This window comes from Rosa chinensis, chromosome 6 (assembly GCF_002994745.2).
Source record: "Rosa chinensis cultivar Old Blush chromosome 6, RchiOBHm-V2, whole genome shotgun sequence".
In the NCBI taxonomy this organism is placed as follows: domain Eukaryota; kingdom Viridiplantae; phylum Streptophyta; class Magnoliopsida; order Rosales; family Rosaceae; genus Rosa; species Rosa chinensis.
This window is the reverse complement of record NC_037093.1, coordinates 5,933,698-5,947,791: the sequence shown is the minus strand read 5'-3', so window position 1 is coordinate 5,947,791 and position 14,094 is coordinate 5,933,698. Positions and strand designations below refer to the sequence as shown.

At 36.4% G+C, this 14,094-nt stretch overlaps 2 protein-coding genes across 2 annotated transcripts; both read left to right on the top strand.

The window, feature by feature from the left end:
• Positions 1 to 3,255: 3,255 nt before the first annotated feature.
• On the top strand, positions 3,256 to 5,070 carry LOC112170678. Its single transcript, XM_024308007.1, has 2 exons — positions 3,256 to 4,315; positions 4,535 to 5,070. Exons 1-2 carry the CDS (start codon positions 3,256 to 3,258, stop codon positions 5,068 to 5,070), a joined length of 1,596 nt encoding a protein of 531 aa, XP_024163775.1.
• A 398-nt stretch (positions 5,071 to 5,468) lies between these two features.
• Positions 5,469 to 12,778, top strand: LOC121049926. Its single transcript, XM_040508386.1, has 9 exons — positions 5,469 to 9,792; positions 9,929 to 10,028; positions 10,111 to 10,415; positions 10,954 to 11,147; positions 11,282 to 11,352; positions 11,645 to 11,851; positions 11,933 to 12,022; positions 12,233 to 12,319; positions 12,407 to 12,778. The coding sequence occupies exons 1-9, from the start codon at positions 9,341 to 9,343 to the stop codon at positions 12,776 to 12,778; spliced, it is 1,878 nt and encodes a 625-aa protein (XP_040364320.1). The 5' UTR covers positions 5,469 to 9,340.
• The last annotated feature ends 1,316 nt before the right edge of the window (positions 12,779 to 14,094 follow it).

Here is a 14,094-nt window from a genome sequence, read left to right as displayed (position 1 = left end):
TTGGGGTTCTGATATAAAATCTATGACAAGAATTCTATAATTCTTATTATTTTTTTTATTACTCAATGTCTTCTCCAAAGTAATGAAGCTCCCTTATCCTGCATGTGTTTTATGACTTTGCATATATCTGTGCACATTAGATTAATTAGATGTTAATCTAATATATATATATATATATATATATATATATATATATATATATATATTGTATCATGTGTGTTCTCTAATTAAAGATTTAGTTTTTTTTATTTCTGCTTGATGTGATGTTGTTCATTTAATGTATAGATTTATTGTTAGTATAGTTGGTTTATATTTTCATACTTAACTATTTGTGTTACTGTATTTCTAGCTGACATAGATATTGATAAGGGAAAAAATGGACAAGTCATGGATTGATTGGGCAGATTGGCGTTCTAAGCCATATCATGCGAAGTTAGAAGATTTCTTGAACTTTACATATGTCAATAGGGATCCAAGTTCAAGGATTTACTGTCCTTGTAGAAAATGTGAAAACCGAAAATTCTTTGAAAAAGTAATTGTGCGACAGCATCTTCATGGTAATGGGTTTTGGAAGAAGTATAAGATCTGGGATAAGCATGGTGAGTCCAGGGATGGTGTTGATTCATTGCATAGAGATGAGATGTTTATGGGGTCAGATGATTATATGGAAGAGGATATGGTTTGACTAGTCCAAGAAGCTATAGGAACAGCAAATGTTTTTAGACCACATGATGAGAGTGGTGGAGAAAGTTCAAATCCACTTGTTGGGCCAAACGAGTCTACTAAGCAATTCCTAAAGTTGATGAAAGCTGTAAACCCTCCATTATATCCTGGTTCTAAGAAACATACAACCTTGTCATTCTAGGCCTCATCAAAAGCCCGCGGATTAAGTGGGCCGATGGAGGCCCGCCGGCCTTGAGGGATAAAAGTCCGGCCCGGCCCGTTAAAAAGCCCGCAAAAGCTCGCCTCAGTGGGTAATGGGCCGGCCCGCCAAAAGCCTGCAAAAACCCGGCCCAGCCCGTAGGCCTGGCCACCCAAAAGCCCGCTAGGTCCTACCTGTAAAATACCGCTAGGCCCGGCCCGTTAAAGCCAGTGAAATATTATATATATATATATATATATATATTTGTGTGTGTGTGTTTATATATATATATGTGCGTGTGTGTGTGTGTGTGTGTTTATATATATATATATATAGAGATATATATATATATATATATGTGTGTGTGTGTGTGTGTGTGGAAGTTCTTATACTTCTATATAGAATATGTGCATTAGTGCATATATATTCTACATATCGGTTGACCAATTTGATCAGATTCTAAAATATGGTGAAATTGGCTAAATTTTTTACCACACTCATAATTTATTATAATAAACTCATCAAACGGTCGGTTTTTCCATTTTCTTTGAATTGATAGGGGTTGCTCTTTGGAGTGTATGATATATAAATATAGGTTTATAAGAGTAACTAAGTTTGACCTAGTGGATCGAATTCGAAACGAGAACCAAATTGGCTGAATTTTCTACAACCATCATAAAACATTACAATCTCTCCATCGAGCGGTTGGTTTCTCCGAATTCATTTTCCACTTCATGGTTACTTTAGAATGAATCTCAACAATTTAAATGTAATGTATAAGTCATACAACTTTAGGAGGAAAATTGGTATAGGCCAATGTGTTTGTAATTAAAATTAATTTTTTTTTATCTCATGTCCACACACATCCATCGATGGAATATTTACAAACTTGATGTGAAAAAATAAGCACGTTTCGCGGTCGTCATGCCATTGGTCAACCAAGAAAACATACAAGTGACGATGGTTCACCAATTTGATCGGATTCGAAAATATGGTGAAATTGGCTAAATTTTTTACCACACTCATAATTTATTGTAATAATCTCATCCAACGGTCCATTTTTCCATTTTATTTGAATTGATAGAGGTTGCTCTTTGGAGTGTATGATATATAGATATAGGTTTATAAGAGTAACTAAATTTGACCTAGTTGATCGAATTCGAAACGAGAATCAAATTAGTTGAATTTTTTACTATCACCATAAAACATTACAATCTCTCAATCAAGCGGTTGATTTCTCTAAATTCATTTTCCACTTCATGGTTGCTTTAGAATGAACCTCAATAATTTAAATGCAATATACAAGTCATACAACTTTAGGAGGCAAATTAATATAGGCTAACATCTTTGTAATTAAAATTGAAATTTTTATCTTATGTCCACGCACATCCATCGATGAAATATTTACATACGTGATGTGAAAAAATAAGCACGTTTCACGGTCGTCATGCCATCAGTCAACCAAGAAAACATACAAGAGACAACGGTTGACCAATTCGATCGGATTCGAAAATATGGTGAAATTGGCTAAATTTTTTACCACACTCATAATTTATTGTAATAATCTCATCCAACGGTCCATTTTTCCATTTTCTTTGAATTGATAGGGGTTGCTCGTTGGAGTTTATGATATATAGATATAGGTTTATAAGAGTAACTAAATTTGACCTAATTGATCGTATTCGAAACGAGAATCAAATTAGCTGAATTTTTTACAATCACCATAAAACATTACAACCTCTCAATCGAGCGGTTGATTTCTCTAAATTCATTTTCCACTTCATGGTTGCTTTAGAATGAACCTCAACAATTTAAATGCAATATACAAGTCATACAACTTTAGGAGGCAAATTGATATAGGCCAACATCTTTGCAATTAAAATTGAAATTTTTATCTTATATCCACGCACATCCATTGACGGAATATTTACAGACATGATGTGAAAAAATATGCACGTTTCGCGGTCGTATGCCATCGGTCAACCAAGAAAACATACAAGTAAAGACGGTTGACCAATTCGATCGGATTCGAAAATATGGTGAAATTGGCTAATTTTTTTTACCACACTCATAATTTATTATAATAATCTCATCCAACGGTTGGTTTTCCCATTTTATTTAAGTTGATAGAGGTTTCTCTTTGGAGTGTATGATATATAAATATAAGTTTATAAAAAATATTATCTTTAAAGATTTATTTGTAAATAAAGCCCACAAGGCCCGCCCCGAAAAAGCCCGCGAGGCCCACATTAAATGGATGGGCTTGGATCCTTCAATTTACAATAAAGCCTAGCCCGCTACTATTTAAAAATAGAGTAAGGCCCGGCCCGGCCCGGCCCAAGCCCTCTACCAATGGGCCGAGCTCGACCCGAGCCGGCCCGTTGATGAGGCCTATGTCATTCATTGTCAGACTCATACAGGCGAAAGTGTTAAATGGTTGGACTGACAAATCTTTCAAAGACTTGCTTGACATATGTAACGAGTCTATGCCAGAAGGTGTAAACCTTCCTAATTCTTATTATCAAGCTCAGAAGTTAACTGAAGATTTAGGGTTCACGTATAACACAGTGGATGCTTGCCCTAATAGCTGTATGCTTTTCAGAAATGAAGACATAAATCTTTATCAATGTTTGATATGTAAGGCATCTCGATGGAAAGAAGATGGTTGCAGTTTAGTTTCTGATTTAGGACCTGAGAAACGAAAGGCAGCAAAACAGGCAAGATATTTTCCTTTCAAACCAAGGTTGCAGAGGTTGTTTATGTCCTCTAAAACTACAACGCTTATGAGATGGCATGCTGAGAAACGAACTGATGATGGTGTGTTTAGGCATCCTACAGACTCTCTTGCTTGGAAGGATTTTGACAAGAAACATCCAAGTTTCTCCGGAGATACTCGCAATGTAAGGCTTGGGTTGGCCTCAGATGGATTGAATCCATTCCGGACTATGAATATAGTTCATAGTACTTGGCTTGTCATTCTAGTTCCGTATAACTTACCACCAATGATGTTGGTGAAGCAACTTTTTATCTATCTATCTGTGCTTATTGATGGCCCAAAAGGACCTGGTGATAAGATCGATGTTTACTTGCAGCCACTCATTGAAGAGTTGAAGGAATTGTGGGATGAGGGCATAGAAAATTTTGACGCATCAAGCAATCAAATGTTTCAAATGCATGCTGCCTTACTTTGGACGATTAATGATTTTCCTGCCTATGCTAATCTATCAGGGTGGAGTACAAAAGGTGAATATGCATGCCCTTCTTGCAACTCTGAAACTGCTTCTATATGGTTGCCAAATGGTAAAAAGTTCTCATATGGTAGCAGCCGGTGGTTTTTACCTTATGATCACAAGTATCGAAAGGATCCCAGATCTTTCAATGGCTTACGAGAATATAGACGAGCTCCTACAACATTATCAAGAGTAGATCTTCTCACCCAGCTTCAATCCAATGGTATCCTTACAGAGTATAGAAGAGAAGATTTGCAAACAAGGCAAATGATGGGGCCAGAGAAACCTGAGAAAGATCCTTTGAAGAAAAGGAAGCACAATTGGAAGAAAAAAAATATAGTTTTTTAGCTTCCTTATTGGAAGGATAATCTCATCCGTCACAACCTTGATGTCATGCATATAGAGAAGAATGTGTGTGACAATATTTTTGGGTCTATACTAGGAGTTGCTGGAAAATCAAAGGACAATATCAGTTCTCGACTTGATCTTGAGCTTATGGGAATTAGAGAGCAGTACCATGTGAAAAGGAGGGAGTCCGGTTTAGAATACTTTGATCCTGCTGATTTTGAGATGAATAATGATGGGAAAGATAAGTTCCTCGTAGCAAGAATGCCGAATGGTTCTGCTTCTCATATTGCACGGCGGGCACGTTTGAAAGATCGACGTATCGGGGGTCTTAAAAGTCATGACAATCATATTCTTTTACAGCAATTGATTCCATTATCTGTACGAAGCTCTTTTCGGAAGAAAGTGGTTGAAGGGCTGATTGATCTAGGCAAGTTTTTAAAAGTATTGTGCTCCAAACTAAATTGTGCAGCAGATTTGGAAGAGGCACGTTCTCGTATAGTGGTGACCCTTTGTGATCTTGAGAAGATATTTCCACCATCATTTTTTGATGTGATGGAGCATTTACCTGTCCATCTAGTCCAAGAAGCATTAATTGCTGGTGCTGTGCAGTTTCGGTGGATGTACCTGTAATACCCGGCATTGAGCAGTGAATAAAGAATCTGTGAGCCCCGGATATCAAGTTTAAGTGACATAGTTCGATAATTTACTTATCGATCTCAATAACATTAAAGCACGTGAGAATATTTTCAGAACTTTTCACAAAGTGAAATCTCTAGTTTAAGAGTTGGATAATTAAGTACACGACACGACGAGTTCGTGGAAATTTTCAGCGAATTTTCCGAGTACCCGAGCTATTTACGGTGATTGTTCGAAGTTGTGGAATTTAAGAAATTAAATCAAGAAATGGAAACTTGGTGGAGTGATGTGAGCCGTTGATCCACTCACCGCTTGATCAGGACCGTCCATTGTTAAATGGACCTATCTACATATATGTGTGGATCAGATCAAGGGGGCTATGAGTTTGGTGTTGACACATAGCAAAATCGAGAGAGACCGAGAGGCTTCGGGGAGAAAAAAAGAAAAGAGAGAGAAAACGAGAAACTTCGGGGGGGGGGGGAGAACCGCCTCATCTCTCTTTGGAGGTCTATCTGGAAGTCTCGGGGGAGGAGAAAAAAAAAAAAGGGTCAGGATGTTACAAATGGTATCAGAGCAGGGATTAGTTCCCTTGGGATTACCCTGCGGTGGTGGAAGATCTATGGTACCTTCGGGGCAAATTCTGATTGCCAAGTCTGAATTTCACGAAACTCTACTCGTCAGCTGACTTCGACGGCTAAATGCTCCATCTTCTGGTACTCAGGTGATCCTGACTTCTTCATGAAAGTTGCTTAGAATTGTGTCTTCTAAACCGTGTTCAAATTTTATGAAAATCCAATGGTTGGATCTGCCCAAATCAAGGTAAAACTAATGGTTCTTCATACAAATTTCTGTGTTGAGATAAAATGAAGAATTGACTCCAATTCGTGGTTTCATGTTCTATATTCCCTTTAGAAATCCGGATTTATTTCCTATTAGTCCGGGTCAGGGTGTTACAAATGGTATCAGAGCAGGGATATGATTGATAGGGTATAAACTGTGGGGGAGAAATAGGATCGTGGTTTGGGAGCTCGATACTGTTGTGATTTATTTTCGGTCAAGGTCTAGGCTTTAAGTGAGTTTGATTTAAGTGAGTTTGCTTATGTTTGATGTTTTGTGGTTGCATGTAGTGTTTGAGATTATGATAATGATTTCTTTTGGTTTTGGTAAAGTGGTGTAGCTACTGTTGGTTTCTGGTGTGAGTACAATTATTGGCTTCTCTGAATTGTTTATCCTGTTGGATTTGACGAATATATAGTCTTAGAGTAAGACTTTGGTGTGGTTTATCCTTCTTGAAGGACAATACTACTTCAATGTCAATTCGGCTAGGGTTAACAATCATAAAGATTGTTAATGGTCTTCTGACCTTGTTTTGTCAAGAAGGTATTCTGTTAGATACTTTGATTCTTAAATGTTGTCTTTATTTGCTAATTTGATGGTTGCATACTTGTTTTCCATAGTGAAGGGTCAAACATATCTACTATGTGCTTGAGTCATGTACGGGTGTTAAGAACTTTAAATTGGTTTGGTTTATTTAATTTCTATCAAGTCTATAAGTAGATCTAAGGGATCAAAGAATATATCATCAAGAATATGAATGCAAGTGATAGACAAGGATATTCTCTAAAGGTATGATCATAAAAAGCGTCATTTATTTTACTGGTAAATCTTTGTCAGTTGTGTTCAGACCTAGTGATCCATATGTAAACTGAAGAGTGAGTACATTTAGTGTCATTACTTGTTTAATTAGTTGCTCTTCAAGTCTTGCAACTGCATGGTTATATGTTTTCTTATTATTTACATGTTGAAACTAACTAATATGTATAAGTGGGACTTGACTTTTGCATCAATATGTTCTGTATATTTCTACAAGTGATGTTTCAAAGCATTATGATCTTACTGCTCCTGTATTGCATGCTTATTAATTACTTTGTTTTTTTTTATCATTTCAATTGGTCATAAGCAGCAAAAGAACTGTCCTCTTTCATTTTGTATGTCTGATCGATATCATTTACAAGGAGAAGTTAAATAGAAGCAAAAGTTACTGGGCACAAGATGCTTGAAATTGAGTAAATCTAACATACTTTGCATGAATTTTATGTAGTGTGATTGCAGATCACTAATACCTTTGTAGAGAAATTGTGCAGAAGTTTCAGATTCGCAGGGAGTTAAACTAGCTCCAAACTTGGTTTTGAAGACTTTGCATATTTTTCTTTTCTTCATTTGTATTTATTAGTACAAGTGCATGTATATTATTCTTTTCATTGTGCATTAATTTGGTTATGTAATTATGTATATATATTCCGCCAACGAAGCCAGGGAAGGATCCATCAATCTGCAAGTATCTATCAGTTGAACTACTTATACTTAGTCAGTTTACTTTTACCAAGCATTTTGATAGTATGTCTTCAGATTAATATTGCTGGATTTACTTGCATAGTTTCTTTATTGGGATTGGATTAATTTATGTATATACGACTTCGGCATTAATCCAAACAGTTGGCATGTTTCCAAATCCAATATTGAGATTGCAAATTTCAGGTTATGATTTTATTTCAAAGGGGACAGTATGTGACACGAATGAAAAGTGACAAGTTAACAAGTTAATGGATTGAATCCGGTTAGGCCCGGGATATAATTAAGGAGGGATCGAGTTCCCTTGGGTGGAAGACCCTAAACCTGATTGGGGCTCGTGGGACGAGCGGATAATTAAGTAGGGATTGTGCTTTCCTAAGGTGAAAGACCCAAAACCTAATCGGGAATCCGCTTAGTACGGGGTGTGCTCGGTGGCCTTAATACGAGCAATGGGCTCTAACCGGAAAGAGAAAAAAACAAAAAATTGATGATGAGAATGAATATGTAACTATGGACGGCAATAGTTGGTTTGAATGGCCAGACCAGGTGGATCAAATGTTTGTGGCTTTATGGTACAAAGACAAGGTATGGTCAATTTGAATGGCAAACTCTCTGGAACAAGTTGTTAAATTTGAGCTTTGCTCAAGTATTGATCTTGGATTTTACAGTATTAGAAAGAGATTGAGTAATTAGGGTTGAGCAATGCAATTGAAAAGACAATCCATATCTTCTTGGTGGGGATATATTTGTTGACAGATACAATCACTGCAGGAGTGATTACATTTCGGGTTAAATTTATTGGTTTGAATTTATTGTTGAGGAAAGATTCGTACCAAATAAATGTCCCTCATCTTTTACATACTGTCTTATTAAAAACCCCCATTCCCTCCTGCCCCACTGCTAGGGACGGTACTCGTGTGAAATTTTTGAAGTCTAATTCAAATGCACTGGAATCGGTTTTTAAGAAGTGCAATTGAGCGGGAAAAAAAAAAAATAACTAAATTTGATTGGAGCAGGATGGGGACAATCATTTCATCCAAGTATGTTATATGTTTGCCAATTTGAGTTTATGCTGCTATAGCATATCAAATGGTATCAACTGGTCCAACTAAACGTTACACAAATTATGCTCGAACACATTTTATTTGGTCTCTTCCTCTAGCATCCATCGGGAAGTAATGTTTGTATATGAAACACAAAGTTGGTTTGCCTTAAAAAAGGGTTTGAAGGTAAAAACCTTCTCTACAAAAATTGAAAGGCGTATTGATTCCGGGGAATTCATAAATGGATTTAATCCTGTGCATCTAGACAGATGTTGATAAAAGCATATGAATGAGTTTGATTTGGATGTATAACAATTTGATGAGCATGCCAAATAAATGCAAATATATTACTCGTTAATAGTTGATTAATATAAGATTATCACAAGTTATTGCTCATATATTAAGAACATGTTTTTCTTTTAAGTGTCATTAACACTACTTTAAATTTCGAGGACGAAATTTTTAAAACGGGGGGAGTTTGTAATACCCGGCATTGAGCAGTGAATAAAGAATCTGTGAGCCCCGGATATCAAGTTTAAGTGACATAGTTCGATAATTTACTTATCGATCTCAATAACATTAAAGCACGTGAGAATATTTTCAGAACTTTTCACAAAGTGAAATCTCTAGTTTAAGAGTTGGATAATTAAGTACACGACACGACGAGTTCGTGGAAATTTTCAGCGAATTTTCCGAGTACCCGAGCTATTTACGGTGATTGTTCGAAGTTGTGGAATTTAAGAAATTAAATCAAGAAATGGAAACTTGGTGGAGTGATGTGAGCCGTTGATCCACTCACCGCTTGATCAGGACCGTCCATTGTTAAATGGACCTATCTACATATATGTGTGGATCAGATCAAGGGGGCTATGAGTTTGGTGTTGACACATAGCAAAATCGAGAGAGACCGAGAGGCTTCGGGGAGAAAAAAAGAAAAGAGAGAGAAAACGAGAAACTTCGGGGGGGGGGAGAACCGCCTCATCTCTCTTTGGAGGTCTATCTGGAAGTCTCGGGGGAGGAGAAAAAAAAAAAGGGTCAGGATGTTACAGTACCCCATTGAGAGGTATCTGTTGACTTTAAAGGAATATGTACATAATAGAGCTTGTCCGGAAGCATCAATAGCTAAAGGTTATCTAATGGAAGAATGCTTGAATTTCTGTACCCGATATCTTAAAGATGTGGAGAGTAAGTCAAACAGACCGTTAAGGAGAAAGTATCGTGATGACCCTGAGAAGGGAAATTGTGTTCTCAGTGAAGCTATGCGCATACAAATTCATCGATGGGTCTTGTTTCATACAAGGGCAGTCACGCCATTTCTCAAGTATGTAATGAAAATAACTCTGCATATTTATTTCAAAAATTATGTATATATGATTATGTGTTTTCTGGTCAGAAGGAACATGTTGATTCTTCTTCAGGGATTGTAAAGTATGACACATCGGATTTTTACTATGCAGGGAACATCTTACTACCATTAAACAACAATTTCCGGATGAAGATGACCATTATGTTCAACGTGTTCATTTTGATGAATTTGCGAACTGGTTTAAGGATCATGTGAGTTGTTAGGTGTTTTCGTGTACATTATGTTCAGTAGTAGTTTTGTAAAGGTTTGGTTTAATTTATTTGTTCCTAACAGGTTATAACTCTGCAAAACACAAGTGATATCTTGTTATCAGAAGAAATTATTGCCTTGTCTAGTCCTCCTCGTCCTTCAGCAACTAAGGTGAATTCATATACAACTAATGGGTATTTCTTCCGTGTGAAAAGTGTTGATAACAAGCTATCAAGACAAAACAGTGGTGTAGCTTTACAAGCTAATACTATGAGTGTCGGCAATAAGAAAGATAAGAATCTACGTGTAGATGTTTTACCATATTATGGGAGATTATCAAAGTCACCTACTCTGTTGATATCAAATATGTGTTGTTCAGGTGTGATTAGGTACATCATGTGGCAGGGATAAAATTAGATCCTTTTAACTTCACTTTAGTTAACTTCAATCGATTGTTGTATCGAAATGATCGGGTTGGGGATGAACCATTCATCTTAGCATCTCAAGCACAGCAGGTGTGGTATGCTCCAAATCCTTCAGGACAAGGTTGGCTAAATGTCGTCGAAATGGAGTCAAAAAACTTCTCTCATTTGCAAACTAACAATACTGAAGAAAATGATAGCTCAGGGGAGTTAATGGATGGTGTTGAAAAGGATGAATAAGACTATTACAATAGAGATGTTATGACTAGTGCATATTGGCCTTAATGTGTACTTTAGTATTCTTCCTGGAACTTTTTGATGAGGATAATGATTCATGTTTGAAGTCAAATATTTGTAAGAGTGTCATCATTTTGAGTTTCTAGTTAATATCTCAGTTCCCTTTCCCTTTCATGAACTTTGTTATTTTATTTAGTATGGAATGTTTGAGTTTTTAGTTTGTACCCCACCAACACCAAATTTAATTGAGTTTGCTTTATTATTGCAGGTGCCCACGCACTATGTTTGAGTTTTTGACTTCAAGTGGATCTAATTCTTCAAACAGCAATGGTTCCTCATCGCAGTCATCCTATAGGTCTACTAATCCACCTCCTATACCCCCACCGCCTCCACCCCCACTGCCTCCACCCCCACCGCCTCCTTCTGCACCTTCTCCTCCAATATTACCTCTTCCATCTCTAGGTATTACTTCGCTTAACAAGTTTTTTTTTTTTTTTTTTTTTTTACATCCTAATTCACTGATCACCAGTTCCTACATCAGCACTATTGATATGTTTTTCAATGATGGAATTTAATGTTTCTTGGAACTTTGGTAGAAGCTAAAGCACAATCTGCTACCATTATTACTAGAGGTCACAATAAAGGTATCCCAGAGTGGAATACTAGAGTTAAAATCAAGATTATGTTTGATTCTAACTTCCAACCTATTGGAGAAAGAGCTACATAGCTAAAGTCACAATTGGGGCAAATTGTACGCGATGGCCAGAGGATTCCACTAACATTACTTGATTGGAAGGTTGTTGGACCTGATGTGAAAGAGGGAATATGGAAAGAGGTTCAGGAAAACATGTTACTACGTGTGTTATTTGAAAAATAGTAGGAAATTTCTTAATTATTTGTGCTTATTTAGTTAACGATGGTTAGAAGTTATTGATAAATCTCCTTTATGTGATTTGTAGAAAAATTTGCTTGATGTTTCAGAAGGATATAAACATGTGTATCTTAGATGTTGCAATACACTGTGGAAGGATCACAAGAGCAAAACCAAAGTCAACTACTTTCAGAAAAACAGAGATAATCCAAATCTAAGTTCTCTAGTTCCTCCACATATTATAGAAAAGCAGTGGAATGAGCTCATTGCTTATTGGAGTAGTCAAGATGCAAAGGTAGAAATGCTGAAACATTTATAATCAGATTGTGCTAAAAAGATTGACACTAGCATGATGATTTTGGAATTGATTTTGTAGCTAATAGCAACACGAAATTCTATCAATCGGGAGCAGCGTGGACCAGTTCATAGTACTGGTCGAAAACATTTCGCCCAGTTGCGATATGAGGTATTGTTTTTAACATTATTGGTCAGAAATGCATGGAGGCACCAATAGAAAGTGTTTACTTCTTGTGCAATGTTTGCATCCATATTGTTTTAAATTCTAGTAACATTTAATACTACTTACTATAAAGTTACAGTAAGATTTGTTGGTAGTATGTATGTGTGTGTGTGTGTGTTATATATGTACATAGATTCATTGTTTTGTACTTAACAGATGGAACAAAGTGGAGAACAAACCGATAAGATGAGTGTGTGGAAAAAAGCACGCAACCAATCAAATGCAGATGTTGCCCAAGTCATTGTATATTTAGTTTCTTATATCTTATATTAAGAATTTCAGTTATTTTTTTATTCTTTTCCAAGCTAATTGATCAGTACTTTCATGTAGGAGGAATATGACAAGAAATTGCTAATGGAACCTGAGGACCAGCTAGAACTTAGGGCTGTAAAAGATCGAATATTCCATGAATTGCTTGGGGAAGATGGTCATGGTTATTGTCGTACCTATGGTTCTACCGTGCCTCGCAGTTTGGTGTATCCACAGGAATCAATGCCTTCTCATAACACCAATGACCTCATCCAGAAAATAACTGAAGAGGTTACAGAGAAAGTGAAAGAGGCTTTCACAAGGAAGATGCAGGACCAATTAGATAAGCTTCAAGCTCGGATTAACTTTTTAGAGAGCAATGAGGGGCAAAACAGAAATTCATGTGGACAGGTTGGTACACAAATCCATAATATTATTTGTTACAACAGTTGACTATTTTTATCTTCGACAAATTTGTTTATATACATGTTTGTGTATATATATGCATGATTATGTAAATATTGAATGCATATAAAACGATCTGTGTAGACATTGAGATTGCTAGCTCAGATAGGTTGCAAACTTAGTTGCAGTTTTGGTTGTTGATTTTGAGTTTATGAACAAACTGTGTTAGCTTTAGCTTTTTGATATGGCTGAGAGGATAAAAGTATGAGTCTAATATCATTTCAATTTCGTTTATTGTATGACAGTTGATGAAACTCTTGCTGCAAGTTGAATTGTTTTTTTTTTTCCAGTTTTGAAGAAAGAAAGGGAAGTTGTGTTTGTGTGCTTCAATAATTTTGTATCATCTATTATGTGTCAAATGTTTCATAACAAATGCATGTTATGTGAGTATGGAGTAAGCCAAAATCATCATGTTCTGTAACCAATATCATGAGGATAACATTCATGCAGCAGTTCTTTAACAAATAACAAATACATGTTTCTGACACTTTCTGTTTTCGATTAAAAATAAAGAAGGGGGAAAAAACAATCTAGATTACTTGAGGTTGTTCAATGCTACACATTGGGTTCATTACTAAAAGGTTGTTGATAATAGACCTTACATAATTATATAACTTGAGAAGCGCTTTTTATAGCAGAGGCAACACTATTGACATGGAATATCCAAGGGGGAGTGTTGTAATGATAATGACTATTCATGCAATATGTATTGCTTAATGTATGTGATTGACAGACTCGTAATGTATGCGATTGACATATTTGTAATGTGCGATTGATTAGTATAGCTATTATGTATTGCCTTTTGTATACATGATGTAACCCTATATAAACCTCATGGTGAGATGAATAAAATACAATTATCCAATTCTCTACAACACTGTTACATATAAATCTCATGTTGCCTCTGCTATAAAAAGCGCTTCTAAGTTGCCTCGTCAAAAACCTTGCCAAGTAATAAAAACCCTGTGGGAAAAAACAACCTTGGTCGAAGGAGAAAAAGAGAACAACGCGCATGAATGTGGAGTAGTCGACATCCTTCCACACTCCCCCTTGTGCCGCTCAAACTCGATGGTGACGTTTTAATCGTTGCTTCACTAAAAACCTTGCCATGTAACAAAAACCCTAGTTGAAGGGCAAAAAGAGCACAACACGTCCTTCACTCTTCGAGATCGAACATGTAGACATCATACCTCCCCTTGATGTCAAGGTCTCTCCCTAATTTCTACAATTATGGGAGTTCGGATAACTTTCTTAATCCGATGCTCTTCACATGTTTCTCGAAGGTGGATTTAGGTAACGACTTG

Coding starts and splice junctions, on each gene's coding strand:
- LOC121049926 (XM_040508386.1), top strand. CDS start 9,341: ATGAGTTTGGTGTTGACACATAGCAAAATCGAGAGAGACCGAGAGGCT. Junction 10,416..10,953: donor TGTTGTTCAGGTGTGATTAG/GTACATCATGTG, acceptor TTATTATTGCAG/GTGCCCACGCACTATGTTTG. Junction 12,320..12,406: donor CAGATGTTGCCCAAGTCATT/GTATATTTAGTT, acceptor ACTTTCATGTAG/GAGGAATATGACAAGAAATT.
- LOC112170678 (XM_024308007.1), top strand. CDS start 3,256: ATGTCATTCATTGTCAGACTCATACAGGCGAAAGTGTTAAATGGTTGG. Junction 4,316..4,534: donor CACCCAGCTTCAATCCAATG/GTATCCTTACAG, acceptor GGTCTATACTAG/GAGTTGCTGGAAAATCAAAG.